This window comes from Castor canadensis, chromosome 2, assembly GCF_047511655.1.
Source record: "Castor canadensis chromosome 2, mCasCan1.hap1v2, whole genome shotgun sequence".
Taxonomy (NCBI): domain Eukaryota; kingdom Metazoa; phylum Chordata; class Mammalia; order Rodentia; family Castoridae; genus Castor; species Castor canadensis.
In genome coordinates this window covers 125,893,063-125,911,403 of record NC_133387.1, presented here as the reverse complement: position 1 = coordinate 125,911,403, position 18,341 = coordinate 125,893,063, and the positions used below count along the sequence as shown (strand labels likewise).

The 18,341-nt window shown below is 44.4% G+C and overlaps 1 protein-coding gene across 11 annotated transcripts in view; it reads left to right on the top strand.

Annotated features, from left to right (window-relative positions):
* The window catches only part of Ryr3 (ryanodine receptor 3), a 494,693-nt gene that overhangs the window by 321,721 nt on the left and 154,631 nt on the right, over positions 1-18,341 (top strand). For 10 of the 11 annotated variants that reach the window (XM_074065580.1, XM_074065577.1, XM_074065582.1 and 7 more), the window contains 4 exons: positions 8,767-9,040; positions 10,439-10,553; positions 12,098-12,227; positions 13,352-13,455. In XM_074065580.1, the coding sequence (XP_073921681.1) occupies positions 8,767-9,040; positions 10,439-10,553; positions 12,098-12,227; positions 13,352-13,455 (623 nt within the window). The remainder of the gene's footprint in view (positions 1-8,766; positions 9,041-10,438; positions 10,554-12,097; positions 12,228-13,351; positions 13,456-18,341) is intronic. The other variant, XM_074065585.1, reaches the window with a different exon arrangement.

Here is an 18,341-nt window from a genome sequence, read left to right as displayed (position 1 = left end):
CATTCATTAAACTCAAGTGTTTCTTTGCCTGAACAGAAAACAAAGTGAGGATTGGCTAATAGGGGCCATCATCATTGGGGAAATGCAGTCCCTGCCACATCTGTCTCTTCTATTCTTGCACCGTTACTAACATGAGAAGTGTGATGCTCCAGTGAGGAGTTTGAACGTTTGCCCTGATCTTTGGTGAGGGAAGGCAGTAGGGAAGGAAATATGTGCATGTCCACAAAGTAAAACCAGAGCTGGGATGTGTCCTCTTCCTTGCCATGGAGCCTAGGGCTGCCCCGCACACACCTCCACACACCACCAGCACCTGCTCATTGTGCCCCAGTGACACGCAGTCAGTGGAACCATTCTTAGTCTTGTCACCTGTGAACAGTGCTCCAGCTGTCCTCACAGACTCTGCATTTGTTTCAGGGAGACTGTGACTCCCCCACTGCACCGTTCTAGTGGAACAAGGCAGAGTGCAGAGCCTGGGCAGGAGAGGCACTGGGAGCAAAGAAATTATCACGGTAGATTTTCTCAAGGTCTCCTTGGAATCAGTGGAGTTGACGTTCTCCCTAACTGTCTCTGAAAATAAGTGGTAGATATTTGTCCTGGAGCACAAAGTGTGTGAGGCCTCCCCCAGTGAATCTTCCCAGGGAACCGGGAGAATGTTTCTGTACCTGTTGGGGAAGTGTCCTCTCTCCCAGTGTCAGGACAGTCATCCCAAGGCCAGGCAGTTGCCAGGCAGTTCCCACAGCTCGTCTCCTCCCCATGAGATTGTGCAGTGACACATTGATAGTGTTCACAATCAGGAGCAGCTGAATTTTTGAGCTTTTGTTACCTCTTCTATCTCAGGTTTTACTCTTAAGGTAAGCAAGCTGCATGATATTGAAACGGGGCATTCAGATGTGGTGGTAAGATTCTTGGTGCTGATCCATTTAACTTAGTGAAGCCACAGGCTTTCACTTACCACCTTAACAAAGTAGTGCCACACTTTTAAGAGCTCAGTGGCTCAGATAGACAGAGATTCTTAGAGTATTATGCCACAAGCAGCTTGACTTCATAAAAACAGACAGGGACACAGAGAGGTAAGGTGATTTGCTCTGAGACACTCAGCAAGAGCTAGGACAAAGTACTCTTATGCCCTTCCCAGTGCTCTTATTACTTCACCACAGTTATATTCACTTTGTTCAAGAGGAATTCTAAAGGGCAATTCATTTTATTGGTGAAGAATTTGAGGCTGTGAGAAGTTAGTAATCTGACTAGCTGAGTGTCAGAAAAGAAATAAAAGCTTCATGATTTTCAGGATTTTATTTCTGAATCTATTTCCTAGTTTATTAAGAGTGTCTAGACAGTATGCAAAATGCAAATTTAAAGCATTGAGAAAGAGAGCTTTTTTCTGAGTTTTATAAAGATAAGCTTCTCTAACATGGTAAAGACAAGGGATTAGATTCCAGCAGCACAGGGCTGAATCCTAGCTCTGCTGTTTGTTTACTAACTGTGATCTTAGGCAAGTTCCTTGACCTATCTATGTTTCAGTTTCCTGGTATGTAGAAAGGAGAATGATAATAGTTCCTACAGAGTATAAGGCTTTAATAAAATAGTGCTCAGTTCAGTGTTCTGGCACCCTGGACGTTTGTAGTAACTCAGCTTCTGAAGTTAGTATGCAAAGCATAGCTGATAGGAGCTTCCTCTCCACATTAATCATTTCAGATGCATTCAGGAAACAAGCAACAGAAAATCCAAATTATGCAGAATAGAGGAGCTCATTGACTGACTGTCTGTGGATTTAGAGATGGAGCCAGTGCTGTGAAGGGTTAGTCCAGTGGCTCTGTTCTCCTCACAGTCTTCTGCAAGCCTTGCTTGCAGGGTGACTGTAGGATATATCTGTGGTTCTGGGCCTCTTAGCCATCTCTTACTGTGTCCAAGGAAAAGCAAGCTTCTCCTGCTCTGGTATTCCAAGCAAGGACCTTTGATTGGAGAACTGGCTACAGTACCATTCATGTACTAATGAGAGAGACCTAGAAAACAGGTTTATTTAAGTCAGTACAGATGACTTTTGAAATATGGAACATGGGCTCTGAAGTGGAGAGGGAGGATCCCTGCACAAAATCAAGATGCTCTCACATAGGAAGAACCCTGTTGAGCGTGGGTTCTGAGTACATATGTGATCAATATTATTCATTATTCATGGCACTTATCTGCAATGTGGCCAATGTTGAGATGTAGCTGGTAATAGCCCTTGATGTTCTGAGGGAACACGGAGGCAAAGAAAGCTGCATTAAGGACCTGGAGGCTGCTGTGTGTGATCTCCATATGTCGTCTAATGGTGTTTGCTGTGCTTACTGTTGGTTCTGGTTGACCTTCACTCTGGGCCAGATGGAGGCAGCCCTGTCAGAATTTTGTTCTTTACAACTGAAAAGAGTCAGTCAGATACCCTTCACCCAGGACTTTGTCAGGGAAGTATATGAGGTTGCTAATCACTTCTATAGCAAATCACCCTAAACTCTGTGGTACCGCAAACAACACAAATTTATTGTCTTATAGTTCTGGAGGTCACAAGTCTAAAATGAGTGAGCAGGGTTGCATTCCTTCTGGATCCTTCTGAACCCATTTCTTACCTTTCCCAGCTTCTAGAAGACAGGGGCAAGTGCGCCCTTCTCTAATGTTACCACTCTGACCTCCGCCTCTGTCGTCAGAAGCCTTCTCTGATTCTCCTGCCTCCCTCCTCTGAAAGGACTTGTGTGATTAAGTGAGCCCCAGATAATCCACAATAATGTCCTCATCTCAGGGTACCTAGCCACATCTGCAAAATCCCTCTGGCCACGTAAGGTTCCATATTCAAAGATTCTTGGAATTAGGATATGGACAGCTTCAGGGGTCATTCATTATTTGGTCCACATCCGGGAGGAAGAAAGTGAGGTCAAAACACACCTGTCTTTTACACACAGAAATGATCACAACCTGGTCATACCTCCAGGGTACTTACCGCATACCTAGGCTACTTTGTAACCACTTAGAATTTAAAATAAGCGTACATAATTTAAAGGCACACCATTACCTTTCCCTCCCATTGTAATGTATTATAAATTGTTTTCTAAGTTTAGCCTAAGTCTGTGCAGTTTTGTTTGCTCTCTCTTTTCAATGTAATTTTCTTTTTCTTCAAAAATGACCCAGATTTAAGGACAGAGGTGTAATACTTCATAGGTGTGGGGTCATAAGCTGCAGGACTTGCTGTGCCAGTGGCCAACATGGACCCTTTGAGAATAAGCATGTACTTCATTGCACAATGGCCACTTGGCTTGTCATCTAAATTTGGAGGAGAAAAGAAAAGGTTCTGTCCAGACTCCTTCAACCTAAAAATGGGAACTTGCCCCATGAGAATGCATGACCCTTCTTTTGTGGTTGATGGCATTGTAAAACTAGTGATTAAGCCATTTAAAAGAAAAGTATGGTGATCAGGGTAGGTGTCTCTAGACTACTGTCCTGTGAGGGTCACACATGGCAGGCTTGGGCTTCTAAAGTCAGAGAAGCAGGTGCAGTAACACCTGCACCCCCAGAACTGAGTACTGAATAGGTTAGCTCTACTGGGAAGACACCCGAATCCTCTGTTACTGGTCGGGATGTCTGACAAATCCAAAACTCAGGTGGTGAAGAAGCTGTTTTTGTCTTACAGGAATCCAGTCTCCCTAAACAGTAGAATGCCTTAGAAATGTTTCCATCTGAGTTAGTGTGAATAATCATCTTAAATGTGGCCTGTAGATCACATATTTGGTATAATTGCCTCAATGTCACTGTCCTAATTACACTAATTGCAAAAATGGAGTGAGTTAGAATGTTAATAATAACTTCATAAATGAAGTCGTTTGTAATTATTGGGGCAGCCACATGTACGTGACCATCTTCCCTCGACATTCTGCCTTATTGCTTCATCAGAAAACAAGGGTTTGGTTACATGTCTGTCTTTTTTTCTCCATTTTGAAATGAATAATACGGCTTTCTAAAAACCCTGTGACAGGAAAACTAGTGAACTGGCAGGACCACTTGAAGGTGCACTTGATCAGTGGGTGAAAATCCTAGCATTTCAGCAAGTTCCACTGAAACCTCTTCAGTGCACCTGGTAGAGTAGTCTGAGATGTGAGAGGAAGGTGAGTGCACCTGAGAGCAAATGGCAAACTTGCCTTCTCCTTACCTTGTCCTTGCTTCTAGCAAGGCTGTGCCACTCCAAGAGCTCTGTTTCTTATAAATATTAAAGTGTTTCTAAGTCATTATAGGACAGCATTCCTAAAGATGAACTAGGAAAACAGGAGAAATGAAGTCAGTGTTGAGTTGTACTTGCTCTCAGTGTATCTGTCTCTCTTTAATTATAAAAGAGGTTCAAGTATATCCAGAGAAGTATTTTAAAATACTATCAAAATTGTCAGCATTCACCATTGATAAAAGAAAAAAATACAAATACTCGATACAAAAACTACATGAGAGAATCATTTTTTGTAGAAAAAGCACTCCAACAATGATCATACCATTTCACAGGGAAGGTCCCTTGCCCTTCACTGTAGAGCTTTTCCTTCCTGGCTTCTTCAGTCCAAATAGTGCAGACCTGTTCTAGGGATACAAAGGCATCGGAAGATAAGGAAGGAAGAAAGGTCTTCCTGTTCCTTTTTTCTAATTCTTTTTGGGTGTGTGTATTGCTATAGAAGGTGTGCCTTCTTATAAATTGCCTTCTTCCCTAAATATCTCAGACAATACAGTCTTACCATTATTCTGCACTTTTTTTTTTCATGAAATGCCTCACATGTATTATTTAGTTCCCTCAACTAGGCTGCTGGGGCAACAGCTATGTACTGAAGTAGTTTCACAAAAAGTACTTAACTCAACCTTAGGCACTTAACAAATACTCAGAAAATGCCATTTGATTAAAAAGGTAATTTGGAAGTGACAGATCTGGAGGTAACTAAGCTGTCAGTCAAGAGAGGCAGAAATGTGTGGATGAAACGGGTCCTGAGTCGTAGATGCAAGCAGAATCTAGGGCAAAGCTTCTGTAGTTCACAGCCATGGTTTCCATACTAATGAAACCATAGGCATAGCTGAAGGGCCAGCTAATGTGAGGACAAAGAATTAAGCGTCTCCCTCTCTGCCTGCTGCTCACCATTCTCCCTGTGCCCCCACACTGGCTACAGATACAAACACAGAACTCTTCCTAAGCTGTGGGTCTCAGAATCTCACAGCCTGTGGGACAGGGCTAGTGATCGCTGGAAGGAAAGCTGTGCCTTCAGTCATGGCCTCCTCTCAGCATAGAGCCTTGCACATCCAGTATTTCTCAAACGTTTTGTCTTGGGAACCCTCTGTGCTTTTTAAGAGGACCAACAAAGTAACACAGAAACTCTTGTGCAGACTTTGTAGTCGAAGAAGCTCTTCAGATTTATCCCGTTCTTAACAAAATTCAAATTATTATTTCAAAAAAATTACTGAGAACTTTTAAGCTTTAGCTTATGTTGGTTATATCTATCAATGTCTACTGAGTTAGAAATTTCAAATGATACATTTTGTTATGTTTGTCAATTTATTTAAACATAATTTTAGAAAGCCCATCACAAGTTCCATAAATAGCGTACTTTTAAAGAGCAGCTAAATGGCCTCAGACAGACACAGCTGGAAAGGAGGAGGGTCTCCACAGCTTTCCCGTGCAGTGGGAGAGATTCTTTTCTGGTGCCATATCAAAATTGAGCAAGTATAGATTCTAAAAAGTTGGTTGACATGTGGAACCTGAAACCATATTAAAGAAATTTTTGAACCCATTACATGTTGACTGGCTCTTTTACATATGAATTTTTGTGACATCATGCATTGGCCAAGGGAAATGATCACTTACTGAGTAACGCAGAGCTTCTAAGTGCTGACACATTTCATTCCGGAATATTTTAAATCACATTTGTCAGCGTCAACATTTAATCAGAAAAGTCTTTTAAATATTAAAAAGCTGTCAAAGCTCACAGTGGCTGATAAATATTTGCTAAAATTTTAGTTTTCACTTGAAAGCTCAAATTTCATTGTTGGCAATAAATACTGTCATTTGCAGTGAAAGGCTTGCTTCTTTCACATTGAGAAAATGTCCAAGTCTGATCAGCTACAGTTTATTGTTCTTGTCATTAAAAATCATATTCCATGAAATACAGAGCAAGTTTAGTTCCCAATTCAGTCATACAAGCACTTTTCCTCAAGAAAAACCATCCAGCATTGATGCACAGCAGAAATACTTCATATATTGAGCATCATGTCACACAGGATTAAAAAGATGCAAACTTCTGCCGGGCACCAGTGGCTCACACCTGTGATCATAGCTGCTCAGGAAGCAGAGAGCAGGAGGATCGTGGTTCAAAGCCAGCCCAGACAAATAGTTCACAAGACCCTATCTCGAAAAAACCCATCACAGAGAAGGCTGGTGGAGTGGCTCAAGGTGCAAGCCTTGAATGCAAATCACAGTATCACAAAATAAAAAAGATGCAAACTCTGGAGTTTTATTAATACAGCTAATACTTTTACTGCTTCATCCAGAACATTCTTCCGTGAAGCTGAGCGTTCTTCTGGGAATGTGACAGTAAAGAGTGCAGTTGCGTCCTGCTGACTTGGTTCGCACTAAGGCACCAGGAGTTTGCCTATTACTGCTTTTGTACCCACCATGCAAATGTCAACCCAGTGAAAAAGGCAAATAACATTTTAGGATTATTATGAAAATGCATTTGGCCTTACAAACTGCCTAAAGGATTCTAGGCCCCCTGGATCTGCAGATTAAACTTGTATAACCATTGTTCCTGATAGTCCTAGTTACCCTTGACTAAGCCAACAGCATGGCCAGGCTTGGTTATGTGCAGTCATTATGTTAATCTCGGGTGTACAGATAGACGGAAGGCCTGACACATTCTGGGAAATGTGTCCTATTTACCCTGGCACATTGTGGCTTCTCTGCTGCTGGTACCTGGGAGCCAGTTACAGTCTTCTATGGTGTTGCTTCTTGGAGCACAAAGCTCCATTACTGAGCTGGAGATGTAGCTCAGTGCTCAAGCACTTGCCTAGCATGCACCAAGCCCTGGGCTCCATCTCTAGCACCATGAAGGAGAGGAAGGGAGGAGAGGGAAGAAAAGGGAAAGAAAAGAGGGGAAGGAGGAAGGGAAGGGAAAGGGAAGAGAAAGGAAGAGCAGGGATGGAAGGGATGGGTACTGAGTCCCTCACATATGTCAGACCCCAAAACATGCTGTTTTTCTGGGTTCCTGAGAATGCTCCCTCTCTTCCCTGAAGTTTTCTTCTCTTGGTTAGTGTTCCTCACACTTACTGGACCTGGTTGTCACAAGTTGGAACTCTGTCCAACATGAATGTCCTTAAATGTCACACCTTCCACTCAGTGACATCTGCCCATATGCAACACAACAATGCTGAATTTTGCTTCTCCTTTTCTGGCAGGACCTGGGGCTCACATATGGGTTTTTGTTGTTTAGGGGGGATTTCTGGACTGAGATTTCAACTCAAGGCCTCATACTTGCTAAACAGGTACTCTTATCACTTGAGCCACATCCCCTAGACCTTTTTTTTTTTCCTTTAGTTATTTTTCAGATAGGATCTTGTGTTTTCACACCAAGATCCTCCCATTCTCTGCCTCTGAGTGGCTAGGATTGCAGGTGTGAGCCACCACTTCCAACTCCACATTTGGTTTTAAACTGTGCATTAGCTTAGTCACACAGATGTAGTTATTTATCCCATTCTCTTACACTTATAGTCAGGGCTGGCTTGGATAAAGAACTCCAGGTTGGGAGGAGTTGTCCTGCTCTGTGTTTCAGGATAAAGGCCATCTCCCATTTGCCCTTTCCTGAGGCATTGGCTGGGCAGGTTCTATTCTCTAGGCCAAAAATGTTGATTTGGGTTTTTGGTCAGTGTGAGGCTAAAAGCTCATCCAACTCCTGAATTAATCTGAAATCCAGGTTAAGGGAAGCTAATATTTACTTGATTTCATTATGACTCCACAAAATTCCCTGTTGAAAAGAGGATGGTCCTTGAGCTGTGAGGCGGAGACTGTGATGCACACCATCTCCATGGAGGATTTGATGGTTCATTGTGAGAACTTTGATTCTTTCAAGCCAAAGTACAGGCATTAGAAGGAATGGTATTTAAAGGACTAGAAAATCATCCTATGTTTCTGTCTTGCTTGCATTCTTACTGAGTATCGACTGAGAAAAACAGGAACTCTTACCTCTGAGAAAGCAAGCTTCTTGAGGAGCCCAGCCTGGCCCATAACTAACTTGTCCCCACAGAGGTATGGCTAGTATCAGCTCCCTGCCTCTCAAGAGCTCTTGGGAACATCTTGATTTGTGCCTCTCTCTACACTTGAGCATCCTTTTTAAGTTTCTCACCTTATGCCTCCCATCGGAACCTAAAACACACACAGGGCTGGTAGCCACAGCCATAGGTTAAATTTATCCTTTACAAATAGGTTCTTTCAGTGCTTCTTGACTGGGTTCTATTTTTACATTGTATAGTACCTGAGAGTACATGTAGAACAGACATCTACCATATTAAGTGACATGGAGCAGAAAACTCGACTATTGGAGACAGCCCAGGCTGCAGGAAGCACCTGAGTTTACTCCTAGTTCTTTCATGATGGTCAGCTATCTCTATTGTCCCCTTGCTCCCTGGTTTTATCTTGGTCCAAGTGCCATCTGTACCTTGCAGGGAAATGATAGCGTCCATGACAGTCATAGTATTTTCTTTGTGGTTCCTCCTGTCTCCTCCCAGCAACACTGAAGGAATTAGTCTCACAGACAATGATCCGATGGGCCCAGGAGAACCAGATCCAGGATGCAGAATTGGTCCGGATGATGTTCAGCCTCCTCCGGAGGCAGTACGACAGCATTGGGGAGCTGCTGCAGGCCCTGCGGAAAACCTACACCATCAGCCAGGCCTCTGTGGGTGATACCATCAACCTGCTGGCCGCCCTGGGCCAGATTCGCTCCCTCCTCAGTGTCAGAATGGGCAAGGAAGAGGAGCTGCTCATGATCAACGGGTTGGGGTAGGTGTTCACAGTTCTGCACAGTTCTCTCAGAGCGCTCCCCATGGGAGTGTATCCTTGTAACCTGAGAAACAGACCACCTGCTACTCACAGTGAAGGGGCATTGCTAAAAACGCCTGGAGGATTCTTGGAGAAGCAGCAGTAATTTCACTTGAATCTTATGAAAATAGCTCTAGGAAAATAGCTAGAAAATAGCTCTAGATTTTTTTTTCTCAGGAAAAAAATCTGAGAAAGGGACAATATATTCAAACCAGGACAGAAACAATTTGAGCTTTTGACCAGATATTTTCTGAGCCTTCCCTCTGAAAGTTCAGGGCACCTGACCCTTTTGTCTGAGGGCTAACTTAGAGTCATTTTTCTTGATGCTATGAAATACCTTTACCTCATCACTCTGTCTTACAAACCATGTTACAAAACAACTCATAGTATTTTAGACATTGGGCAATTTCCATTAATTATGTATTATGGCACTTGAATTTTGCAGATGAGAAAAACATTCCCTCAGAAGAGTCACTAACAAGCTCACAATTTCACATGATTAAAATCAAAATCAATCTTGCACCCTACCACCCTTGAGTGGGCAAATCACAGGAGCAATCTGTAAGGTCCAGGAGAGGGACTTTGAGGGTCACTGGAGTTGTGGACACATGCATTCCTCAAACTCATTTCCAAAGAGGAACTTTTAATAGAAATGAGAGACTTCTATATGAAGGGGAAAAGCAGCAGATTAGACCCAGCTCCAACTTTTGCAATAGACCTAGCAGCAAGAGGGGAAAGGAGTGGGCAGGTGGACAGAAAGTAACCACTCATCAGGGACACAGGGCCAGTTAAGAGGCAACTTCTACATCTCAAATCTTCCCTGTGCTGCAGCTTCATTTTGTGAATTTCTATTGAATGACTTAAAACTAATGGTTCTTTCGTGTTAGTGTCTTTGGTTTTTTAAGGACTCCTACTTGCAGACTTCGTGGTACCTAATATAAAATTGCTTTAATAAAAGTGTACAGCCCTATCATTAGGACACTGAAGCACAGAGAGACATAAATATAAGGACAAAAGAATAGAGAATTAGAAGGTTCTGAGTATGTGGAGGAAGAGAAATCAGTGACTTAGACCATCTCAAAAACAATTACAAGTAAAAAGACCAGGGACAACTGTTTAAATGTCATCAGGAAGAAACATTTTAGAGAGAGAAAGCAAATACTCAGAAATCAAGGAGCAAAGAATATCCCCATCAGTAAAAAAGGTGCTCCACATACATTCTAAGTGACCTAGGACTATCTTATCTTTTCAGCCACTACTTTTATATTACTTCACCTCCAATGTGCTTGTGTCCTCATGCCTGAGTTTTCATAGAACAGAAATAAGCAGTGTTGAACGCTCTCTCTGACTCTTACCTAGGGACATAATGAACAACAAGGTGTTTTACCAGCATCCCAACCTCATGCGAGTCCTGGGCATGCACGAGACAGTGATGGAAGTGATGGTGAATGTGCTGGGTACAAAGAAATCACAGGTAATGCCACACCCTGATTCTTGGGGCAGAACTTGACTCTTAGGGCAGGGGCACAGAGCTGGTTCTGTTACCTCAGTTACTCTTCTTGGAGAGAGAGGAAGGGATTTATGAACAGTGCCAGAAAAGAGCCAAGAGATGGGGCAGTGGCTCTGGGTAGGTCCAGCTGTGTAAGAGCCCCAGCTCTCAAAGCGTGGGGGCTCTGCTTTCCCACCCACTGGGCTGTTTAGCACTATGTTTGCTCCCCATGGTCTGCAGCTCTGCTCCTTCTAAGATGGAAAACTCCAGGTCCCACCTGGGAGCCTGCTGTGCTCTGCTCTGTGTCAGGAGCCAGCTGTTCTGAAGGAGGGCAGACCTTAATTACGGCCCTGGCAGTGTTCTCTCAGGGATGTTCCTGTTTCTTCTGTTAGTCAGGCTTCTGACAAAGCCAGTTTCCTGGCAGCTCCCCTGTAAAGTCAGAGGGAGCTCCCATTGGCAAGGGAAAAGCAACAGGGAGAGGGCACACTCAGTATTTATCCCATCTTGACTGAGGCCCTCTTTAGTCTACTTCTGAAGGCATAGGTGGGATATGGTTTTAAACACTGCCAATTCCAAATGTCCTGATGCTAGGAATAAATGACTTCTTATGCAGTTTCACTTGTCCAGTGGGTGAAGGAGGAACAGAGGCTGAACTCGTGTTCCTTCTCACTGGCTTCTTCTGGTCCCTTGGGGAAGTTAAGTCTTTGCAAGATCCCTGAGCACATTTCTGGAGGTCTCAGCAAGCAAGCGACTGCAGGCTTCAGATTCATGGTTCTTAGAGCATCCTCCATGAATCTAAAGGGGGAAATTGAGGGTTTTCTAGGATCCTGAGGAAAGTTAACAGTGACGCCAATTCATTGTGCATATTGTAGGATCAAAATAAGATGTGATCTGACATAGAGATGCTAATTGCTTTGTTAAGCATGAGCGCCAAACCCAGTCAGCTGTAAGTAAGATGGCATCTCCTGCTAAAATGTATGACTCTGATTACAGTTGTAGTAGGAGCCCATAGGTGGAGCACTTACCAAGGACAAATGTGACTGGGGAGGCTCCTGGAGACAGAGCAGGGTGTTCTCCAGGCTTTCCTAACTGTAGGGGCCAGCCTTGACCCAGGGGACACAGGTGCAATATAGTGGCAGGCCTTGGTGTCGTATGATTCCCCCACCTCCCTTTCTGACATTCCCCATCAGAGTTCTGTCCACTCCCTCTTAACTAGACACAACAGTAGTCTGAAGCTGAGTCCTGCAATTTCACACAACTCCCAGGGAAACGGATTCTGTGTGGTGGCTGTTTGCCTTTGGAAGAAAGAAAGTCCAGGAACTATAGTTAGCTCTCAGTATTTTTGGAAGAATCCTCTTCAGTGTCCTCTACTCTCTTTCCCTTCTGTGAATAAGTCTTGGGAGAATGGGGAGGGAAGTAAGGACAAAATTCACTTTCCAAACTATTCATAACTTGTGAGGTATCAGCCTAAGATGGCTTTAGAGGTTAGATTTTCAGAAGGCCTCATGACAGATTATTTTTTCCGATAGATTGCTTTCCCAAAGATGGTTGCAAGCTGTTGTCGCTTCCTCTGCTATTTCTGTCGAATTAGCCGGCAAAATCAGAAGGCCATGTTTGAGCACCTAAGCTACCTGCTGGAGAACAGCAGTGTGGGCCTAGGTATGTATGTTGGATCCTAGCGTCCATGTTTGGACTCAGAAGTTACACTCCCCCTACCGACCACTGGGGAGGTAAAGAAGTCACATGCATGCCATATGAAGCTTTTAAATACAAAAGTGGACACAGCCTGTTCTAGAAGAAGTATGTACAAGTATGGCTGCACGCTCCAACCTAAGTGGAGATGCTTCTTCCAGCCACCGCTGGGGCAGTTGTGTTGGCATAGTCAGCCAACTCTCTCTTGAGACCAGTGGCCAATAATTAATGAAATGCTGCTTGGAGTTGAGGATGTATTCTGGGGACACAGACCTCCCAATCCACTCGGCTGACCAAAGAGCAGAGTTAATAAGACCAAGGTCATGAATCCAATCCCTTCTTGGCAGGCTGTCCCATCAGCCAACCAGCAAATACTGTGCTTAGCTGCATGGCAGACTGGCCAAGAGCAAGTATGGATAAACAGTGGGCAGCCATTACCACCCCAAGAAAAGCAACTCCATGCATATGCCTGACTCACTGTTCTGTATGTGAGCCAATTGAAGTTTTGGGATACACAAATACATGCACTTGAAATCTGAAATCTCACCTTCTTCTGTTTATCAAATGAGACCTTAGGCTACCAATTGTTTTGTAAAATGCCACCTGAAGTTTTTCTTAATTCTAGCGTATGAACTAAACAACTAAAAATAAAGGTCACGGCCAATGTTGGTGACCTAATGGAATTATTTGAATTAATGCTATTGGAGTCTATTTTTAAACTCCAGATGGTGGCCCCAGAATCATCCAAGTCATTTGGGCTGAAATGGTCAAGTGACATCTGAGCATTTTGAGTGATCACCGCATGGGGCCAAGAAGTTTGTGTTAGAACAACACTTAAAGACATGTTGCAGCCTATCCCATGGACTGATGTTCTGTTGATCCATGCTCACAATCAGTAATGAGTGTGGGAAGAAAGAATAGCAAATAGGGCTGTTCTTAAACCAGGCAGGTTATGCCCTTGGAGAACAGTGGTGTGGACCAGGTTGCAATGTATTTGCTGCCCTCCCCTGTCCACTGTGTGCACTGCAACTTCAAGCTGGGTCTCAGTGGCTTTTTTGTCCCTTTCTGCTCCTTCTCTCCTCCTTCCTCAGCCTCCCCATCCATGAGGGGATCCACCCCACTGGATGTGGCAGCCTCCTCCGTGATGGACAACAACGAGTTAGCACTGGGCTTAGAGGAGCCGGACCTTGAGAAGGTAACTGGCCCTTGGGAGCACTGTATTATTTTCTCCTGCATGAAGTGCATGAAGCCCAGGCGAGGGAAAGCAGGAAAGCTGGGGTATCCATCAGAACCACCTCCTCTTGGTGGGATTGCAGTGGAAATGTGGTAGAGTGTGAGTAATGGCAGAAGCACAGTACTCAGGACCAACGGGTCACCCATGGTGGGGATGGCCAAGTTCATAGACGTGAACTTGTGGACCTTGGTGTTCTGTACATGGAGACCCTTGTCATTGGTCTACATTGAACATCACCAGAGCCTTGAGGTTCCTAATTAAGTTCTGTGTCATCTAAGCCATGAGTTCACTTTTGAAGAAACAGACTAGCCATGAACTTGTGTTATCAATGTCCTTTCCATGTTCAAATAAGAACAACTGAGCAGCCCTTTATTGGGATTGCAAATAGAGTTCCCAGTAATGGCGATGGCTAGGGGCTGATTCATCTACATCTTTTTACCATCACTCTCATAAAACTATTTCCTTGACTGGATAGCTGATAAGATTAACAATGTACTTTCTAAGTGTGGAGAAAAGCAACCAGAAGGGGTTGGGCATGGAGCTGTACAAGTCAAAGGCCACCCCTCACCCCACTGTACAATGGGTTTGGGAGCAGGAACGAGAAGAGCACATATAGCCCTCTTAAGGGAAGGTCACCCAGAAAAAGTGATAACCAAGGGGTGAGGACCCCTGCTAGTCAGCCATGTTTTTGGGAAAGTGCCAGGAGAGTTTGGGGCTCAACAGAGAGTCCCAAAAAGCTGACTGACAGGCACAGAGTACCTGGGAGAGAAAGGAGGCATAGCAGTAAGGCATTGAACTTCATTAGTACTAGAAGTTTACACTCACAGGGCATCGCTAAGTGCCAGGCTGCACTGTGAATGCTTCCCATGGGTTAATGTGTGTGACCCACAGAATAAATCTTTTTATTATTGTTCCTCAGTTATGAGCAAGGAAACTGAGGCATGAAAATGGGGTAAGCTCAGTGTCACCAAGTAAGTGACAGAGCCAGGAATCAAGAGTTTGGATCCAGAGGCTGTGCTTATACCTATTACATTAGAAGACCTCAACAGAGAGGCAGCAGGGATGGCAACCATTGGAGGGCTTCAGCAGGGAGCAACATGGCATTGTGTGTAGTTTAGAAGACACCCTGGTTTCAGTAAAGAACTGATTGGAGCAGAAACAAGACATGGGACAAGAAGAGTTCAGAGGTATCCTTAGTAATCCAAGCACAAGGTGGTGCTGGCTTCAGCCAATATTGACAGTGGACGTGAAAGTGATTGTGTCTACAGGACCTGTAAGAGGATAAATAGCCATTAATCAGGTCTTGGGTTGGCCCACTTTTTCCTCTAAGGAGTGCAGGAGGTGGAGCATGGGCCACCAAATAGCAAAGTAAAGTAGGGGTTTGACTCCTAAAGCCCAGGAGAACTCTCTGAGCTGCAGATAGAGCACCTGGAGGGTGGGTAAGGCCCTAGGGGTTGATGAGATCACTCCAGGGGTCAGCTTAGAGCAAAAAGAGAAACATGGCAGGGTCAGAGCCATGGAAGGGAGTCACAGGAATAAACACCAATGAGATAGGAGGAGGAGGCTGGGCACCGGTGGCTCACGCCTGTAATCCTACCTACTGTGGAGGCAGAGATCAGGAGGATCGAGGTTTGAAGCCAATCCAGGCAAATAGTTTCAAAGACCCCATCTCAAAAATACTCAATACAAGAAAGGTTTGGCAGAGTGGCTCAAGTGGTGGAGCGCCTGTCTAGCAAGCACGAGGCCCTGAATTCAAACCCCAAAAAAGATAGGAGGAGGAGGAACAGTCAGAGAGGAATGAGGAGATCCAGGAACTGTGTCTGAGAAGCTGAGAGGAAAATAATACATTCAGTACTTTTTCTTCCTTCCAAGTAGGGAGCGTGAGGAGGCTCAGAGAAGACAGCTTGAGGAAAGACAGAAGGGAGAGTAGACATCTTATGATTAAATGATGGCCACAGCAGCCAAGTGGCCTTCATCCAGCTGAGGCGGCCTATGGTATGGTGTGGTGTGAACCACATCCTGCTGGTTCAGCCTTGGCAGGGAATCATTGGTCAAGCTGCAGGACTAGGTCCTATCTTTCAAGATGAGGTGGTAATTACCCACAGTAATTTACTGAAGTTTTTGAGTTAGTAAATTCTGCTTCAGATGCATTTAACCAGTAATTACTGAAAGCCCACCATGAACCAGACATATAAAATGGCTGTGTTTATTCAGCTTATTTCTAACAGGAGGAATTCATGTGGTGGTATGAGACTGGCTTAAACACCAGACCCTGTTTTTGACTTAAATACCAGAAATTGATTTTCTTATCATTCTGGGGGCCAAAGTCCGTGGTGAAGACATCATCAGATTAGTTTCTTCTGAGGCCTCTGTCCTTGGTTTGTAGATAGCTGTCCGCCTTCTACATGGCCGTTCTGTATGTTAGCACCCCAGTGTGTGTCTGTGTGTCCAAGTTTCCTCTTCCTAAAAGGACACCTCTACCAGGCTCAGCTTCTCTCAATCATGTCTTCAAAGGTCTTACCTCCAAATACAGTAATACTCTGAAATACTGAGGCTTAGAACTTCAACATATAAATTTGGGGAGACACAATTCAGCCTGTGAGTCCATAATAAACCATTGAGGTCAAAGCTGAAGTCAGGAAGAGAATCTATTTACTGAGTTTGTCACATAGGATTTTACCAAACAACTGACAGCGTAATGAAGGGACCCTGCTTTGTAAAACTCTAAGAAAGGTCCCAACCTGGTGTGACATAGGGCTAATTTTGCCAGGCCGTCCTGCCTGCAAGAGGAGCAGGAGGAAATGAGCAGAGGGAGAATTTAGAAGCAGCTCCTACAAACACCAGAGGATACCACCTGCCCCTACACACACCAAGACTCAAGCTCTGTGTCAGAATTGGTTTCTTGCATGACAGCTGTGCAGACTTCAGTCAGCTCCACTGCTCAGACATCTGAATGACAATAACTCAGTGTTTGTGAAAAACAGCTAAGGGGTCTCCTGTAAGGAGGCAGTGACATAGGGTTTTCAACTCAGTACCAGTTCTAGCCTCAGTTCGTCTTGTGAAATGCAGCTGCTTGAGGAGACACTGGGCCTTGCTGGGAGGGTGTGAAATGTGATGAGCAGGGCGCACAACCTAGGACAGGAGAGAAATGAGAGGCAGAGTTTGCTGCCCACTTTGTGCAGGTTATGTCTGCTTAGCACAGTGCCACAGACTTTATCTGACCAATGCTGGGAAAATTACCCAAGTTTGGTGTGCCACAAAGACAAGCAAAGGACTCATTACGTGCTGGAGCTCCTCCTCCTATCAATCCAACAAAATTGGATCTATTAGAATTGAATGACATCCTTCCCCCAACACACACCACACACACACATCACATGCACATACCACACACACATGCATATACCACACACACCACACACACACATGCACACACCACACACACATGTACACACCACACACACACATGCACACACCACACACACACACACCACACACACATCACATGCACACACCACACACACATGCACACACCAGACACACACCACACACACATATACACACCACACACATCACACGCACACACACATGTGCACGCACACACACCACACACACACAGACACCACACACACCCCACACACACATCACATGCACACACCACACACACATGCACACACCACACACACACCACACACATATACACACCACACACATCACACGCACACACACATGTGCATGCACACACACCACACACACACATGCACACACCACACACACGCACACACCACACACATCACACACACACGCCCATGTATTAATGGCTAGTGAAATGCTCTGCACCTGGAGCCCTGAAGATCCTGCCTAATTCTGGCTTGTATCGATGTCTCCCAGACATCTTTAAGACAAATCTGCACTCCAAGTAGAATAGTGTCTGAATTACTGATTTAAGAAGGAAGATGTGTGTTGATAGATTTTTACAAGTCTTGCCCTAGATTTATTACTCTTGCAAAATAGAGTATTTTACATCAGCAAATGTGTGACTCATTTAACAGTTATTGAGCACCTACTGTGTGCAGGCCTTGGGAATAAAAAAATTAAAGGCTCTGTAGCAGGAGGAATTCTCTTCTCCACATACACTCTGAATTTCAAAAGTAAGATTAGAATCACTACTGCATTTAAACAAAAGCCTTCTTACCAGGCTCTTTGAGGAAAGGTGGCCAGAATCTAAAACCTCTGCCAGACGGCAGATTGAGAGCTTCTGACGAGTGCCTGGGAGCTGGCAGCAAAGGAACACTCCCAATCCTAGTTTTCAACAGGCCTGTCTTTGGCCATCCCAACCTTCAAGTCTTGTCTTTGACTTTGGACTCTTACTGATACAGAGCTTGATTAAGGATCACTGACTGCCCAAGGGTCACTCAGCACTCAGTGACACTACCGTGACCAGCTCAGTGCCACAGAGGAGCCTCTCTTTCACCATGGTGTCTCCACGTGCACCGTTCAAGCTTGCTTTTACACAGCAACTCCCTTTTGCTGGAGCTGGAGAAACCTGAGAACTGACAGCTTCCTCCTACTTAATGATGACCTTGTTGATTACTTGGAAATACTGGATTAGAAGTTCTGGTTACACAGCTGTGGATTATTTTAAAGTCATGGGCACTCTATCTTCTAGGGAAGAAAACCTCTCCAGTTCCCAGAAATGCAGACCCTGTAGCTTAAAAAAAACAAAGCACAACTATGGCCTTCTTTTGCTGGGGCCATGGCTCAAGTGGTAGTACCTGCCTAGCAAGCCTCAGGCCCTGAGTTCAAAAAATTTGAAAAAAAAAATATATATATATATATAATATATA